Source organism: Rhipicephalus microplus, chromosome X (assembly GCF_043290135.1).
Source record: "Rhipicephalus microplus isolate Deutch F79 chromosome X, USDA_Rmic, whole genome shotgun sequence".
Lineage (NCBI taxonomy): Eukaryota > Metazoa > Arthropoda > Arachnida > Ixodida > Ixodidae > Rhipicephalus > Rhipicephalus microplus.
The window spans coordinates 55,913,193-55,931,366 of NC_134710.1; the positions used below are offsets into that span (position 1 = coordinate 55,913,193).

An 18,174-nucleotide genomic window follows, 5' to 3' on the forward strand; every position below is an offset into this window, starting at 1 on the left:
GCCGTTATGGGTAACCTAGGTCGTGTTACGATACCTGTATTTCTAGTTAAATTGTCGTCGTTTTCCGTCAAAACGATCACGTGACACTGTTTGTGGGCCGCAAACATCGGAGTATGAATTCAGATAACTTAATAGTGTCTGAGTCGATTTGTTAACCAAAGGCGAGCTGCCATGCTGCCACCTTAACGCAAATTCGTATAGAGGGCTAATCCTGTAACAATGAGCTGAAGTATAATTTTTTCTAACGAGTCAGTTATGCATCACTGCTTCAAACGGCTTTCGGGTATACGAATCGGTACACCGGCAATTACTCAGGTTCTGATCAGATTGAAAAGTTCGAACACCTGTTCTGTTGATAAAGGGATAGTTCCCTGCTCTACTCGCGTCCTGCTGAAATAAATCGTGAGGCGAAAGCGCAGACGAGAATATGTACGCCATATATATGAAACCATGGCAGCTGTTATACAGCTAGACGAATTTGTTCCTCGCTAAGACAGGACTAATGTCGTTAACTCATGCAGGAGTCGCTATATAAATGAAAAACGGCATTGCCGTGCGTCATGACTATGTGAGAGTAGCGTTATGAAAGCACTCTTGCAGGTGGCTAATATATCGGACTGTCGCGATAAAAAATCAAGCGAAAAGTTCCATTAAAGTGTCACGAGCTTTATGAGTTCATGACACTGATGACGTTCGTCTGAAAGCTACTTTTGTACATATTCGCTTAATTCAAAATAAACATCAAAGGAAACCCGTGAACCTCTGTGGCAGCGGATATCGCAAGGGTTGCGAACACAACTTTATTTTTTTTTCAATGAAAATGCGTAGCAAGAACGAAGCGCAGCAGTGCAGAAGAAAAGTGACGCTTGAGGAATCTTAAACTCTTATCTTTTCGCAACCTTCACGACGGAAGCGGCGCACGTCTAAACAAGTAGCCCAGCTCTGCGTCTTTCATTCAGAAAATCCGTAGTGCTCTTGTTCGGGAGGAGGACAACAAAAACAACTAAAAAAATACGAAAACAAACAGGACACGCTCCTGTTTACCGTGCCACAGGGACAGCCTGTCTCCGCGTGGCATTAGTTTTTTGAAATTGTTACTTTTTCCTCTACAAGTGGAACTTACCGCTGTCTGCATCCGCTATCACATGTGCAACCGGCCTGCATCGGTACACATGGTCTGGGTTGCTCGGGTTCATTCCCACTGACTTTCGCCATGAAGCATGGTCGTGCCGCCCGTCGTCTCCGGCAAATATAGACTGCCGAGCGTTATAAGCTCGCTTATGATGTGCGCTCGTCGGCACTAATCAGCAGGTTGCTTTCAGTTGACTGCCTTAAACGCTGGTTGATTAGAAGAGTGGAGATCACTAATTGGCCGTCCCTATTCAATGGCGATCGACGAAGTTGTTTCCATGCATTTACCGAAGGCCTTCGAACCTTTACAAATCGCCCGCATTTTACTTTTTTGGTCTTCCCTAGCTAACGTGCTCACTAGCGTTTCAAAACCTGTGCGTCGATTGCTTTGCATGGCAAGTCGTCACTGTTCAGTCTTTTGTTTCCGTCAGCACCAATTTCCTCTGGTATACTTCATTCATACTTCGTTCGGCGTTATAAAGTACACTTATTTTATTATACTGTATTTCGTCATGTTTGACTGCTGTGAACAAAATAAAATGCAGCATTATTCCCCGAATTTCGCTTATTATTGTATTTTTGATGCAGGCATAAACTCGGCGCCACCTTGTTCGACCGAATACACCTGAGCGGGGGCCGCGTCTCTCGAGAAAAAACTTACCGTGCGCGCCATGGAGAAGAAGGGACTCTTCTCGGAAAGCAACTCCTGTAACTCTACCAAAACGCGCGTGGTGAATGGTGAGTGAAAAACAGGCCACTTCTCCGCGGAGCGCCCTTCTGCGCATCCATACAGATTCATCTGTGCCGCGCGGAAACGTTTCATGCGGGAAGTATACAGTATTTACTCCCACCTTCAATGAAAAATCCTTTCTTCGACGCAACTGAAACTTCACAGTTAGACTCGTCGTATTCACGGATGTGTTGACAGAAAACCTCAATCTTTATTTTAGAGGAAAAAATGGTAATTCGTTTATACTTTGTGATGTGGCTTCAGATCTAAAACGGCCATTGAGATCAATGTACAATTAGCATCAAAATGTAAGGTGTCAAGAGACACATAAAAAAAGCTTAATATTCCTGTTGCTTTGGCGAACCGCCTTGAATTTACAGTTATGGCCTAAACGGGTGAACATGTCAGTTTGAACAAATAGTCGCTAATTGCAGAAAAATTTTCTCGGACACAATGGCCTCTAAATGTTTGACACCGACTGTAACAGTTGATTAAGGTTAATACTGGCTCTGTAGTCATCATTTAATGCGCCATACAGTATTTTCTCTCTCTTTTACATACGTATGCACGGCCCCACGGCAGTTCAGTTGTAGCTTTGCGCTGATGAGTTGCATCTCATTGGTTCAATTTCGACCACGGACGCTGTATTTTGAGTACGGGAAGCAACGAAAGTTTAGCACCCAGAATCTGATGGATGTTAACCGACCCATGGTGGTAAAAATCGAAAGAAAACCCTAAATCACAATGGCGTCATCAGATCCGAATCTTAGTGCCATTATCCCTGAACATATATGTGGTCAGCGAATGCTTAAATTGGTAAGCCTGTGATAAAATGAAAACGTAAATCAAATAGTTTTTTTTTCAATTAAGTAGCCTTCTAATTCAAATATTGAACCGGCGTCACTGATTTTTGCTTAAAATGGTTGCCAACAAGAACCGTGCCCAAACTGCATGCAATAAAATGGGCGGACAACTTTCAATAGCACTTGACCTCTTTTAGACCATTCTGCGCACCTTCTCTTAAGCAGTTATTCATGACCATCTTGGTTTCGTCGATACTTCTCAAATTCGAAGCACAGACAATAAATTGTCGATGCAATATGTGTGGCGTAGGAAAGTATTAGGCCATAAAATTAAGCCCTGTAGGAATTTGTGGGAAATGTCGATGCAAGACTCACAAATATCATCAACGAACAGAATAAAACTCCACCGACATTGACGATTGAACAACAGGTTCAACATCGACAGTCGCTGCACAGCAAGCCAGCGAGAACAGAAATGTAGAGGATTTAGAGGAGTGACATGTTTAGTGTTTAGCCTGTCCAAACAACCTGGAAAAACAACAGAAGCTCTTTATTTTTATCAACTTCAACGGCTACGCCTTAGCAGCCACCCCATTATGCTCTTGAATCAAAGAACGGGAAAATCTTAAGGTCCCTAAAAGTGTGCCTGCACTGCTCGGCGCAATAACGGACTGTGTGGAACACTTTTTTGTACTGGTTGACGTCACGACTATAGCACATGATCCTTTAACAAGCGAATAGCTAACCAATGAACCTTCGTGTACGGCCTGAATTAACGCATCTAATCGGCCCAAACGGGACCTCTGCTAGGAATTACTCAAAGGGAAAATTTTGAGGATTGATTTTTTTTTGTTTGGCACAACCTAAATGATTCTGACCGCTTAGCTTTGCAATCTGACCTTAACAAAATTAATCATTGGTGTTCAACTTGGCTTATGTCGTTAAATGTTTCTAAAACAAAGTGCATGTCCTTTACTAACGCTGCTACACGTTTTCCTAGTCAATACTCGTTGAATAATATGACACTTGAGTTAACATCTACCTACAAGTACCTCGGTCTCCACTTTCAATCGAATCTCTTGGCACCATCATATAGAAGTCACTCTTGCAGCTGCTAACCGGTCTCTCGGGTTACTGAAACGAAATCTTAAACAGGCTTCATCGCAGTTAAAAAAACTTGCTTTTACCAGTTTAATTCGCCCTAAAATAGAATATGCCAGTGCCATTTGGGATCCTCATCAAGCCTACATCGTATCAAATATTGAATCTTTGCAAAACCGAGCTGCTCGTTTCATTTACTCAGATTATTCTACCTATTCCAGCGTAACTAACTTAAAAAACCGGGCTGAGCTAGAGGATTTGGCCATTCGTCGGAAATATGCACGCCTATCACTTTTCCACAAACTTTACAGTCACCCATCATTACATGACAGTTTCTTTGAACCCGCCTGTTCCATCTTTCCCCGCCGTGATCATCCTAACAAAGTCAAACGCCCGCTATCTCGCACACTTCGTTTCGCTCAGTCATTCATCCCGCGCACTATTATTGAGTGGAACAGTTTGCCTGCACATATCGCCACCGAGAAAGACTCGGTAAAGTTTTCAGAGCTCATGCGCACTACGGTGACTAACTAAATATTTTTTTGCTTTTGTTGTTTTGTTTTCTTTCATTTTTAACTATTGTATAACGCCATGCAATTGCTGCCCGTATTCATGGTTTGCGCTTTGTTGCGGTTGTCAGGTTGCACTGTATCTTGCTGTAAATCATGTTGTATTGCCCCCCCCCCCCCCCCCCATTTGTTATACCCTCTTCTAGAGGGCCTTTAGGGGTAACCTGAATAAATAAATAAATAAATAAATAAATAAAAACCAACAGCCAATGAAGCCAAAGAAGGTATCAACACCATCATCAGCCTGACTACAACCACTGCAGGATAAAGGCCTTTCCCATACCACCAGTCAATTCGGTCCTGTGCTTGCTGCTGCCACGTTAGACCTGCAAACTTCGTAATCTCATCTGCCCACCTAACTTTCTGTTTCCACCTCACTCGCTTGCCTTTTATTGGAATACAGTCAGTTACTTTAAATAACCAGCGGTCATCCTGCCTACAAGCTACGTGCACAGCCCACGTCCATTTTTTTTTAATTTTAACTATGATATCCTTCACCCCGCATAAGAAGAAAGCCCACTCTGCTCTCTTCTCGTCTCTAAAGGTTACACCTTAAGCGATGCAGCGATGACGTAGTGATTAGAGTACCAGCATTGCGTGCAAGAGCTCCGTGGTTCAAATTCCCATGCCGCTAAATTCCCCACTAGATTAAAACAAGTTATCCGTGTGATGATGGAATTGCATTAAGAGGCCAGGGGTGCAGCCTCACCGGTGACCACCGCTGGTAACGCACTCCCTCACCAGGGAAGGATTGGCCACCTTGGTGCAGTATCTGGCCACTGCCTCCCTCATGAATACGGCAGTTAACCCTCTGCCCTCATTTCCCAGCGGCTTCTATAAGCAAGTGACCACGGCGGCCGTCAGATCTGCGATGCAGCATAGGGGGCTAAGAATCTGTAGGTCCGGACAGGATGCGATTGGAACCTGAACTACTCGGCAACGTCCAATGCTAGAATCTTAGCTAGTGAGGCAAGTCTAGCTTGGCTATTCGAGGACCTAAAGGGTGTCAAATGAGATTTAATAGGGATCAGTGAGGTTATGAGGACTGATGAGGCCTATGCAGTGCTTCAGAATGGGCACGCCCTACAGCGTGGCTTGGCTGGCCAAAAAAAAAACGGGGGATGGGGTTCCTTGTCCACAGAAATATAGCTGGTACCATAGAGGAATACTATAGCGTTAATGAAAGGGTAGTAGGCATCGTAATTAAACTTAAGATATGCAAAATTAAGGGAGTACAGGCCTACGCGCCTACATCTTGCCATAATGACGTATCAGTTGTTTGCTTCCATGATGACGTGGAATCAGCAATGAGTAAGGTTAAAACACAGTATACTATACTGATGGGTGACATAAATGACGAGGTAGGAAAGAAACAGGCTGGGGACCAGGCAGTATAGGAGCTTACCATCTCCTATACGGCCAAAGGGGAGTTATACTGCCAGAGGGGAGTGCCAGAGGGGAATGCCAGAGGGAAGTGATTAGTAGGGTTCACAGAACGCAATAATTTACGGATCTTGAATACCTTCTACTGAAAACGAGTGAACTGTAAGTCTACATGGATTAGCCCTCATGACGAAAGTAAGAACGAAATAGACTTTATACTGAGTTCACACCCAGACATCGTGCAGGATGTGGAAGTGCTTGGCAAAGTACGATGCAGTGATCATAGAATGGCACGGTCTTCGATTCGTCTAGACTTGAAGAGGTAAAGAAAGAAACTGATACGCAAGAAGCCAATGAGCTAGCACTGAGAGAGAAAGTAGCCCCGCCGCGGTGGTCTAGTGGCTAAGGTACTCGGCTGCTGACCCGCAGGTCGCGGGTTCGAATCCCGGCTGCGGCGGCTGCATTTCCGATGGAGGCGGAAATGTTGTAGGCCCGTGTGCTCAGATTTGGGTGCACGTTAAAGAATTCCAGGTGGTCGAAATTTCCGGAGCCCTCCACTACGGCATCTTTCATAATCAAATGGTGGCTTTGGGACGTTAAAGCCCACATATCAATCAATCAGAGGGAAAGTACAATATTTCAGAGTTTCGCTTCAGAACAGGTATACTCGTCCCTTATTGAGGAAACGAACCTAAGCGTAGATACAATGAATGATAATCTGACGAGTATCGTTACGGTGTGCAGTGGAATTTGTAGGTTCGGTACTTAGACAGGACACAGGTAAGCTGTCCCAGGAGACGAAGAACCTCACTAAGAAATGTCAAAGAATGAAAGCCTCTAACACAACAGACAAAATACAACTGGCAGAACTATTGAAGTTAATTAGTGAGCGTAAGGTATGCGATGTAATTAGGTACAACATGAAGATAATTGAACGCGCTTTAAAAAACGGAGAAAGCGTCAAAGTGGTGAAAAGGAAACTAGGGATAGGCAAAAACCAGATGTATGCACTAAGGGACAAGGGAGGCAAATTAACTATCAATATGAATAAACTAGTTAAAGTAGCGGAGAAGTTTTACAGAGATTAGTGCAGAGATTAGATTTACAGAGATGTGCCGGCACAACCACGACCACAATGTAACAACTAGCAGTACTCCAGATGGCATCCCACTAGTAATTGCAGGAGTCAGGAAAGCATTGGAGGGTATGAAAAGAGGCATAACTGCTGGTGATGATCAGGTGACATCAAATCTTCTGAAAGACGGAGGACAGATTGGGCCAGAAAAACCTACCACCCTCTTTACCATGGGTCTCCTGAAAGGGGGGTACTAAAATCTTAGAAGAATTCTAACGTTATCTTAATCCATAAGAGACTGGATGATAAGGACTTGAAGAATTACAGGCCGATCAGCTCTCTCAGGCCTCTCCAACGTATAGAAGCTATTCACAAAGGTAATTGCTAATATAAGTAGGGAACATTATAATTCAATCAACCAAACGAACAAGCAGAATTCGGAACAGACTACTCAACAATAGACCACATTTATACTATCAATCAGGTCATAGATAAATGCTTAGAATACACCCAACCGCCGTACATATACAGACTTTATAGATCACGAAATGGCATTTGATTCAGTTGAGAAATCGGCAGTCATGCAGATACCGGAAAATTAGGGTGCCGATGAAACATATAGAAACATCCTGGAAGAAATCTACGGAGGATCGACTGCCAATATAGTGCTCTATAAAGAAAGCGACAGAATACAGAATACCTATAAAGAAAGGTGTAAGACAAGAGGATATATGATCTGCCCAATGCTATTTACCGCGTGCTTACTGATGGTTTTCAGAGGCCTATAATGAGAAGAGTGAGACATGAGAGTTATGGAGAGTGCCTTAGTACTTCTGCTTCGCCGATGGCATTGCCTTGCCGAGTAACTCAGGGGAAGGATTGCAATCCATAATTACTGAATCGGACATGAAAAGCGGAAAGGTAGGTCTTAAAATTAATATGCAGAAAAGGACGTATTGTGCAACAACCTCGGAGAACAGTGCTTCGAGATATGTAGAGTTGCAATTAAAGTTGTAAAAGAGTACGTCTACTTAGGACAGGTAGTAACCGCGGAGCCGAACCACGAGATCGAAGTAACTAGAAGAAAGTTAGTTTGGCCGCAAAGGTGTAGCAATGAACGTGATGCCAACGAATAGCAAGGTTGACGTACAGAATGGCAAGCAGATAGAAACGTGCCTCGCGTTTCTCACCCACAAAAACGCACGAAACGTACTCACAGGTACAGATGAACGCGAATAAGCGTCTCAGTTGTTACTTCGGTGTGTCTGAAAAGCGCGCTTTGTTCGCAAATGGAGACTATGCAACGATTGCAGTGACCGTTGTGCACCCGGTAATTGCCCACCGCGGTGGTCTAGTGGCTAAGGTACTTGGCTGCTGACCCGCAAGTCGCAGGATCGTATCCCGGCTGCGGCGGCTGCATTTCCGATGGAGGCGGAAATGTTGTTGTAGGCCCGTGTGCTCAGGTTTGGGTGCACGTTAAAGAACCCCAGGTGGTCGAAATTTACGGAGCCCTCCACGACGACGTCTCTCATAATCATATGGTGGTTTTGGGACGTTAAACCCTACATATCATCAACACGCGGTAGCTACAACAGAATAATTCTGGTGAAATGTAAGGACAGCCAAGACATTAAAAGCTCCCAACCACGAGGCAAGGGCGCGCGAGTGTGCATTTAGTGGCTTTACCACCACCCACTCCTCTTCGCGAGGCAAAGTGTACGCGTGGGAGCTGAGGGTGCGCGCCACAGCACGCTTATTGTGCCATCTTGCTGGTAATGCTGAAAACACGATAGTCCCCCTCCCCCAAGATGCCCATCACCAGCGGTAAGTGGTGGATATAAATAGCTTCCTGTTTGCCCATTGAAGGGCGTGCTCCGCCTTGGCTCAAAAGTTAACGCCTCGCGCTCACGACGCTGAGGTTCCAAGTTCAATTCCGCACACCAGAGTCTTTTCCTGGATTTTATAAATATCTATTCGTATACCTATACGGTGAGTGATGGCGATGCCAGCGGCGAAATCCAGCCGAGAGTGCTCATATAATTGATATCACAGTAATAAGAATGGGGTGGAGCACATTCGGCGAGCATTCTCAAATCATGACTGGTAGATTGCCACTATTCCGCAAGAGGAAGGTATATGCCAATGAAGTCTCTATTTCAGTTTGTAGACTAAAACTGGGGATGGCGAGAAAAATGTGGCGAATTTAACGCCACCTCAAGGGCCTCGTCATCCGTACATATCGGCAGCAAGCACAATAAAGAAAATTTCTGAACAGAAGGTTCACCCAAAACGCAATTCGTTTGCAAAAGAAAATGAATATATGCTAGTACAACAGACATGTGTCCTCATTGGCAATGGTGTTGCGAGTGCAAAACAATAACGTATATGTTAATACAATGTATTAAGGCATGAAAACACTTTTTAAGACTCCCGATTGCTGCACAATGCTTTAATGCACAATGGAAAGTGCATACAACAGCTGCATCTCACAGCTGTTATACGCATTGTTCAAGTACAGCTGTATCTAACATATGTACTTGCCTACGGAGCATAAACCTGGAGGCTTGCAAAGAGGGTTCAGCTTAAGTTAAGGACGACGCAATGGATTTATAGATGACGATAATTGTACCGTTTTAGGTGTGTTGCAGTAATTGTGACATAGATGCGAAGCAAGTGTTCCCCACTCGCGGTCATGGCTACGAGCACCGCTGACTAATGCTCTGTTTGGCATGCACATAAATAATAAATTGGACGAGAGGGCTGCCCGATAGCTCCTTTGGCAATCGCATCGGGTGCGTATGCCGAAAGTTGCAGGTTCGATCTCTGCCGGCGGCAAGTTGTCTTTTCGTTCTTTTTCCTTTCTTCACATATATAACACAATTTCCACAATACATAAAGGGCCCCTAAACACGAGAGTGGTTTCAAGTTCAAAAACGAGAGTGGTTTCTTTCTCGTCTTCACTGCTTTTTTTTTTACATGTCTACTATATCCTCCTCGCCACATATTCCTTCGCAAAACACTTGTACAATGTCAGCTCTGAGCATTGAGGCTATCGCGATTTCTCGCTTTTCAGTTACGCACTGATCTCCGCACTCGAAAATGCACGAAACGAAATTAAATAAATTAATTGCGCACGATATTTTTGCGAGACAAGTCGAAACTGGTGTTCGATTGCATGCCAAAGCAGGGTGGAAAACAATTCACAAGTGATATTTCTTTCATATCGACCAATCAGGAGATTATTTCCGCATGACGTCTTGTGAACAGACTGCTGACGTTATGCATTGTGCCGAAAAGACTGAAAAAGCCAGGAGAGGCTCGTTCTTTGTATCTTAATGGGTGATTTAAGGGCCCTTCAAAAAGTATAGTTATCACCCCCTATACTTTCCTTCGTTTTCTTATATGTCGGTTCTCGTTCTGCTGGTAAGTTAAAGATTCAATCCTTTCGCGTACACCGGCTGCATTCGGGTGTAAGTGGAATGAAAAAAGTGCTTTGCAGCGAGGTTTCGGTGCAAGTTGCAATTCATAGGAAACCATATATATAGGTCAATTTGGCGCCCTTCCCTCCTACGCGTTTCAGAACTTCAGCGCATTCCGGTTAGAAAGTATTGTTAGGCGAGTCAGTTTAACATGGCAGCACAGCGGCACCAGATGACTCCGGTGCCGTTATACAGTTATGTGACGTCGTACCTGTATATTCGTTGTATAATCTGCGAATAACTTCTGAATAAGATGTTACAATTTGGGGTAATGCTGCAGGACTAACCCCTTTTATGGTTGAGTTTATATTACCGAAGCATCCAGTAAGATGTTATCACTTGTGCAGGTCATGGCAGCTATAAGTACATTCTAGATCAGAATGCCGCTAAATATAGCACGACAAGTTCTTCGTATCTTCGAAATAGGACATTAGTACGTCTATCATTTTTGTCTGTCCTGTTTCTAACCACCAAACGTACTCTGTATCTACATACAGCATAGTCAGCTCCCATAAAAAAAGCCAAAACAACAAAGAACCACCTGTCAAAAAATACTGAAAATTCAGTACTATCGAAAATCAAGGTCATGTATAATTTCTTTATTTAGCGCTAGTGTTGCTTAACTTGTTATTAGGTGAAATGTGATAAAGGGGAGGGAAAAACATACAAGATGCTTCGAGATTTGTCTTCAAACTCAGAACGGGATAGTGAAATCAAGCCGCGTGTGCACCGCTTTCAACGGGGCAGCAAGAAAAGGAGCGTTTGTAGCGCACTGGTCGTTTCGAGCTATCCTAGAATGCCTGTACTACAGTGGTTAAAATGGGAAAGTGTGATGAACGCGCCGGCGAGCGCGTAACGCCTTGGGAGGGAACCGCCAGGTGACGCTGGCACACGTTTGCCAGCGTCATGGAAAGGGGTCATGGTTCCTGCGCTGACGTTCGGCAATGCGGTCTTGTGCATGAGATCAGAAGTTCAAGCAAGAATAGAAATTAAGCAACGTGGAATAGGTAGGCTTGCTTTAGGAGCTCACGGGAATACACCAAATCAGGGAGTGCAAGGTGATATGGGATGGACATCATTTGAGGGCAGGGAAGCTAGCAGCAAGATAAAATTTGAGAAGCGATTGAGAGAAATGGGGGAGGAGCGTTGCGCTAGGAAGGTTTTCAGCTACTTGTACATGAAGAATGTCGATACAAAATGGAGGAAGCGAACCAGGAAGTTGACTGGTAAATACTTAGAAAACAGCAGGTGGCCAAACCAAAAAGAACTATCGGTTAAGAAGAAAGTGAAGGAAATGGAGACTGACATGTGGAGAATGGGCATGATTAAGAAGTCCGCACTAGAGATCTATCGAACTTTTAAGCAGGAAATTGCCAAGGAAAGGATCTATGATAATACTCGGGGTAGTTCTCTACTGTTTGAGGCCAGGACGGGAGTACTGCGAACCAAGACATATCGGGCCAAATACGAAGGGGTAGACACGGTATGCAGTGCGTATGGAGAGGAAGAAGAAACTGCCGAACACTTGATAATGTTCTGTAAAGGGCTTCACCTTATAGTTCAGGATGATGGTGCAGAGTTTTTCAAAGCACTGGGGTTTAGGGACAGGGAGGGCAAAATAGACTTTAAGCGGGTAGACTTAACTAGAAGGAGTTTATCTGATTGGTGGCTAAAGTCAAGGCACAAGTGAAAATGAAGCCCTTCACTGCAAAGCACCCGTCCAACTTTACTATTTAAAGAAAAAAAAAAGATAAATCTAGTGGTTAGTTCACTAAGTATTACGGCTAGGTGGCGTCAGCCGCCGCCCGATCTAAAGGGTACAGCCACATCCATCCATCCGTCCATCCATCCATCCATCCATCCATCCATCCAACGTCACCCACGGTGGCGATGCGCTGCGGAGAGACGGTAATCAACCACGCGCACGGGCAACGTGAAGCATTTAAAATGTATTTTGTTGCTCGTGCATGGCGTCAAATGGCGATCAAGCCAATATGTTAATTATCTTCTGGAATTACAGGATGCCTAAGCGGGTGCGCGACTGAACTGAATTATCGACAGGGTGCCAAAAGTGACCGCCTGACTGCATGAAACATTTTATCGATGTGAAGCAACAACTTCTGCGGTGAACCATCATTTCCTTACGCACTAATGTGTAAATAAAACCTTATTATTAGTAGCATGCATAGCTTGCTATAGCTACTTCTGCTAACGCCATAGAGTTTCATACAATACCTATGAATAACGCATAAACTTCGAGACGAGAATCGCGAGTGGTATCTAGACGAAAACATTCCATTTTCTGCGCACTGGTCATACAACGAGTTTCCAAGTAGTTACTCACTATGTGTTTGTATTCTTAATAATTGGTCGCACGTCCTTTTTCATCCACAAAAGAAGTTTTATAGTTCCCAAGCGCACCACAGAATATCGTTTCCTTTGGCCAGGTGACGTGCCAGAGCGTCGCGTACTTCTTTCTTTTCACGGGAAGATGCTCGCTCCTTTTGGAGTGCCTTTGTGTAAAACGCAAATGGGTGCACAGAAAAAAACGCTTGGTCACTGGACGGATCGGACCATGTTGTGCGCAGCCCAGTGTGACGTCCTTTTTTTTTTTGAACCTGTGACGTCTTTTTTTTTTTTTGCAAACACAAAACAAGCTTTTTTAAGCCGTCACTGTGAAACTCATTGTACCTAATGCACTTTGAATAATTGATTTCAAAGGTGTTTACAAGTGCGAAGAGCTTCTCCGAAAGGCCTACCCATAGGCGTCCACACGTGGGGGGCAGAGGGCGCGGGATCAAGCCCCTTTTTAGTCACCCAGCTGGGAGGGAGGGGGGGTGCTAAATCTGCTTTATACGTTGAGTAGGTGGTGGAGCACTCTTTTAGTCACCTAAAAGAGTGGGGGGGGGGGCGCCAAGTTTGCCTCATACACTGATTTATTAAGGAGGGGGGTTGCAATGAACTTTCACCCCCCCCCCCTCCCTGAACGGGAATCCTGCACACGCCTATCCCTTTCAATGCGGACAATGGACAATTTCACCATTCACAGTGTGCTCGAAGTGCCGTACTTCTCGTCGATGTACAGCTCGCACACTGCCAAATTTTCTTGAAGCAGCTTGTCAGCGCACGGCATATTGCTCTCCGCTACTGCGCTAACAGAGCTTCGTCCTTCGGAACGCCAAACAATGCATGCTTCTGTTTAGCTGACTTGTAGCCTGAAGTGCACCCCGGGACGAAGCAATAACTGTTTTCGCGCCATGAGAGTGCATGCAGAAGCACTGGTGTCAGAGTCATCGCACAACAAGAAACGAGGGTGAACGCGCCCGACGAAACTGTCGGAAAGGCGCAAACACATAACACCTATGGCGCAAACAACGTATGGATGGATGGATGGATGGATGGATGGATGTGGCTGTACCCTTTAGATCGGGCGGCGGCTAACGCCACCTAGCCGTGATACTTAGTGAACTAACCATTACATTTATCTTTTTTTTCCTTTAAATAATGAAGTTGAGGATTCGTACTTCGCAGTGAAGGGTTTAATTTTCACTCGTGCCTTGACTTTAGCCACCAATCCGATAACCTCCTTCTAGTTAAGTCTACCCGCTTAAAGTCTATTTTGCCCTCGCTGTCCCTAAATCCCAGTGCTTTGAAAAACTCTGCGCCATCATCCTGAACTATAGGGTGAAGCCCTTTACAGAACATTATCAAGTGTTCGGCAGTTTCTTCTTCCTCTCCACACGCACTGCATACTGTGTCGACCCCTTCGTATTTGGCCCGATATGTCTTGGTTCGCAGTACTCCCGTCCTGGCCTCAAACAGTAGAGAACTACCCCGAGTATTATCATAGATCCTTTCCTTGGCAATTTCCTGCTTAAAAGTTCGATAGATCTCTAGTGCGGACTTCTTAATCATGCCCATTCTCCACATGTCAGTCTCCGTTTCCTTCACTTTTTTCTTAACCGATAGTTTCTTTTGGTTTGGCCACCTGCTGTTTTCTAAGTATATGGATGGATGGATGCTATGAGCGTCCCCTTTATAACGGGGTGGTGACAAGTATGCCACCAGGCTCGACGAAAAAAAAAAAATCTTTTTTCTTTTTTTTTATGTTGGCCTAATGCCTCTACTTCGATAAATTCTATCTTAATGGAAAAAAGGTAAATTTTCAGCTTAAGTTCTCTGCCATTTACGGCACACTGTCCATATTTTATTTTTCCAATATTTATTTTTGTCCTTTCTCTCTAATTTTCTGCCACCAATACTCTAACCGTCTCTTACTTATTTCAATCGCGGGTGTGTTCAGCTTTCCATTGTTGTCCCTAAAACCCAAGGCTTCCTGTAGGCTCGTGCCCAAACGTACACCTGGGTGGATATCTCCACATTCAATCAGAACATGCTCCGCCGTTTCCTTATCTTTCCCGCAGCATGTGCATTGTTCTTCTTCTTTACTGAATCTTGCTTTATAACTACGCGTTCTAAGGCAACCCGATCTCGCTTCAAACAGTAAAGCGCTTCCCCTTGAATTATCGTAAAATGCCTCCCTCCTTATTTCATTTTTGCCCTTTCGGTAGTTACTCAAAGCCGGTTTTTTTCTCCATAGCTGCCATCCAGTAAATCCTCTCCGCCTCCCTGACTTTTCCCTTAACGCTCTTTGTTGACATATGGCTCACAATACCAGCCGTATATTTACTAGTGAGTCTTCTAGTTCTTTTTCTCCACTGTGTGTCCACGCTCTTCCTATACAAATAACGGAACACCTTCTCTGCCCATCTACTCTCCTTCATATTTCTTAGCCTTTCTTCGAACCTTATTTTGCTCTGCGCTTCCCTCGCCTCAAAACCTGCCCACCCCATATCGCCCTTTACAGCCTCGTTTGTCGTCTTCCCGTGAGCACCCAACGCGAGGCGTCCCACAGTCCTTTGATTTACATCCATTCCCGATTGCACCTCTGCCCTCATGCACACCACTGAGTTCCCAAAAGTAAGCCCTGGAACCATTACACCCTTCCACAGACCTCGAAGCACCTCATACCTATTGTATCCCCACAACGCTCTGTGCTTCATTATTGCCGCATTCCTCTTTCCTTTTGCTGCCGAGGCTTTTTCCTGTACCTCCATGTATCTATCACTCTCATTTACCCATACTCCAAGGTACTTGTATTCACTTACCCTCGGTATTTCTTGGCCTTGTATGGACACCGTCTGATCACAGGGATCATTGAATACCATCAAACCACACTTCGTTACACTGAATCCTAGTCCAAGAGCTTCACCTTCCCTTCCGCATATATTCGCCAGCTGCTGTATATCATCTCGACTGTCCGCAAATAAGACGATATCGTCCGCATAAAATAAACCTGGAAGCTTCTGCTCAATCATCATGCCGCCCTGTTTGTGTGACAGATTAAAACCAATGTTGCTACCTTCTAGCGCTTTTTCCATACTCACCATGTACAGCATGAATAACAGTGGGGACAAAGGACATCCCTGTCTCAGACCCCTGCTAACCTCAACGTTCTCTTTGCTACGCATTCCTTCCCACTCTATGCAAACTGTATTTTCTCGGTATATCTCCCTCAAAAGCTGTATACAGTCGTCGCCCATGCCCATTCCTTTCAATATATCCCACAAAATTTCCTGATTAACGTTGTCGTATGCCCCAGTGATGTCTAGAAAAGCCACGTACAAGGGCCTATTCTCTATTTTAGATATTTCTATACACTGAGTGAGAACAAACAGGTTATCGTCTAACCGCCTGTCGACTCGAAATCCGTTCTGAAGTTCTCCCAAAATATCGTTATGTTCGGCCCATGTTTCTATTTTCATTTTTACTGCTTGCATCGCCAACCTGTATAGTACCGATGTAATGGTTAGTGGTCTATACGAGCGAATGTTGTCCTTTTCTCCCTTGCCTTTATAGATTAAGTTCATTCTACTTTGTCGCCAACTGTCCGGTATTTGTCCGTCCTTTAAGCTTTTTTCTACTGCTTTTAACAATGCTTCTTTAGTGTTATGTCCTAGTTCGTTAATGAGGCTAACGGGAATCCCATCTAAACCCGCGGCAGTGCGCTTTGGAATTTTTCCTTCGGCCTTTTTCCAGTTGAAATTATCTAGTACTAGCTCTTCCTCTGTTGCTTTCTCCGCCACACTTTTACTCACCGGGGAGATCCCCTGGCCGCTCTTTTGAAACGAATCGGCTGTTACCTTTTGGATGTAACCTAGCGCTTCGTACCCTTCCAATTGATTTCCTCCTTCATCTAGAATATGTTGTTGCGTTGTGACAGACTTCCTACCTAGCGCCTTTATGTGGCTCCAAAAAATCCTAGGCGCGGCCTCCTTTTTTTCGTGTATCTCTGTCATCCAGCGTTCACTTTCACCTTTAATTTTTGCCTCTACCAATTTCTGTACAAGGGATTTTTTCTCCAAATAGATTTCCCATATTTTTTTGACTTCGTCCTGCGGCCGCTTCTCCTTTTTTGCCTTTCTATGCTCCCGTGATGCTTCGCGTCGCTTCTCGATCGCCTCCCGGATTTCCTTGTTCCACCAACTTTTTGGCTTCCTTTTTCCTTTCCAGCAAACGGTTTTCTTCTCTTTCCCTATCTCCTTCGTCATTAGATGTAACAGCTCCCTATACTCCCAGTCCTTGCCTGGTATTTCGCCTACTTCTTCCTCGACTCTTGCGGCTATATTTATTATTTGTTTGTCATTTAAATACGAGCTGCCAGACTTTGATTCCATGCTCATATTTTTAGTTTCGTATCCCATTTGTAATGTTATTCGTTTATGATCACTACCCAAGCTGTTAATGCCTTCCTCGTCTATCCTCATTTCTGTCAGTTTGTGGTAAATTCCTTCAGTCATGAGACAATAATCAATACTTGATTGCTTGTTTCCGACTTCCCATGTGATCTGCCCGTCACATTTAGGCCCCGTGTTAACTATCTCCAGACTATGTTGCTCGCAAAGATCTAGTAATAACTTCCCATTGGTGTCTGAATATCCGTCAAGGTCATGTATGTGGGCATTCATGTCCCCTAGAAGGATGATTTCGGCCCCATTACCAAATTCCTTAATATCCGCACTCATGCAATCCACTATCTCCTGATTCTTTTCTCTGCAGTTATTCCCCGTCCACAAGTAGGCTACCCCTAGCCACGTTTCCTTTCCACCTACTGTGCCCAGAACCCAGAGGTGCTCTGAACACGTCTGTTTCACTCTAACCCATTTGGCTCCGCGGTGAATTAGCATTCCTACACCCCCACCTTTCCTTTCCGATATGGTCCTGTTACACCCTTCCCAAACATAATTTTTAATATGTGGTGGCTCTTCCAAGTCTCTAAGGTGTGTTTCTGTAACCGCATACACGCCTATCTGTTCTTTGTTTAACTGCTCCTCAATCTCTAACCATTTTGCCTTCTTTCTGCCACCCTGCATGTTTATGTAACTAATTGCAACACGCGCCTTTTTCCTTTTTCTTTTACCTTTTTCCTGGTTTTTCGCAATTCTACCTGTCAAAGCGTCCTCCTGGTTGTTTTCCCTGTTACGAGCTACCCCGGACTCCGAAGGGCCCGTGAGCCCCCCAAAAAAGCTACTGCGCGTCCTGCCAGTCGCCAGCCCACCTCGTGTCCAAGCCTCTTATCGAAATGAATCTTGTCTCTTTGGAATCCACCCCACCTGTGCACTTCCCTGTTTAAATCCACTACCTCGAAACCCTTCTCTCGACTAATTCGCCATATCTCTTTGTTTGCGTCGACTACCGCTCTTTGCAGGTTGATGTTGCGTACTGGTACTTCCGGTACTGTGCATACTACAATTTGCACCTGGGGGGACACGGTGCGCATGTCATCCACCCCTTTCGCCAAGGTCGTCGCTAGTCCTGACGATTCTTTTTTCAGGACGTCATT

At 44.7% G+C, this 18,174-nt stretch overlaps 1 protein-coding gene across 1 annotated transcript in view; it reads left to right on the plus strand.

The window, feature by feature from the left end:
- The window catches only part of LOC119176068 (transmembrane protein 163a), an 89,913-nt gene that overhangs the window by 33,300 nt on the left and 38,439 nt on the right, over positions 1–18,174 (plus strand). The window contains exon 2 of the mRNA XM_075876697.1: positions 1,720–1,869. Coding sequence (XP_075732812.1) covers positions 1,803–1,869 — 67 coding nt within the window. The 5' untranslated portion in view covers positions 1,720–1,802. The remainder of the gene's footprint in view (positions 1–1,719; positions 1,870–18,174) is intronic.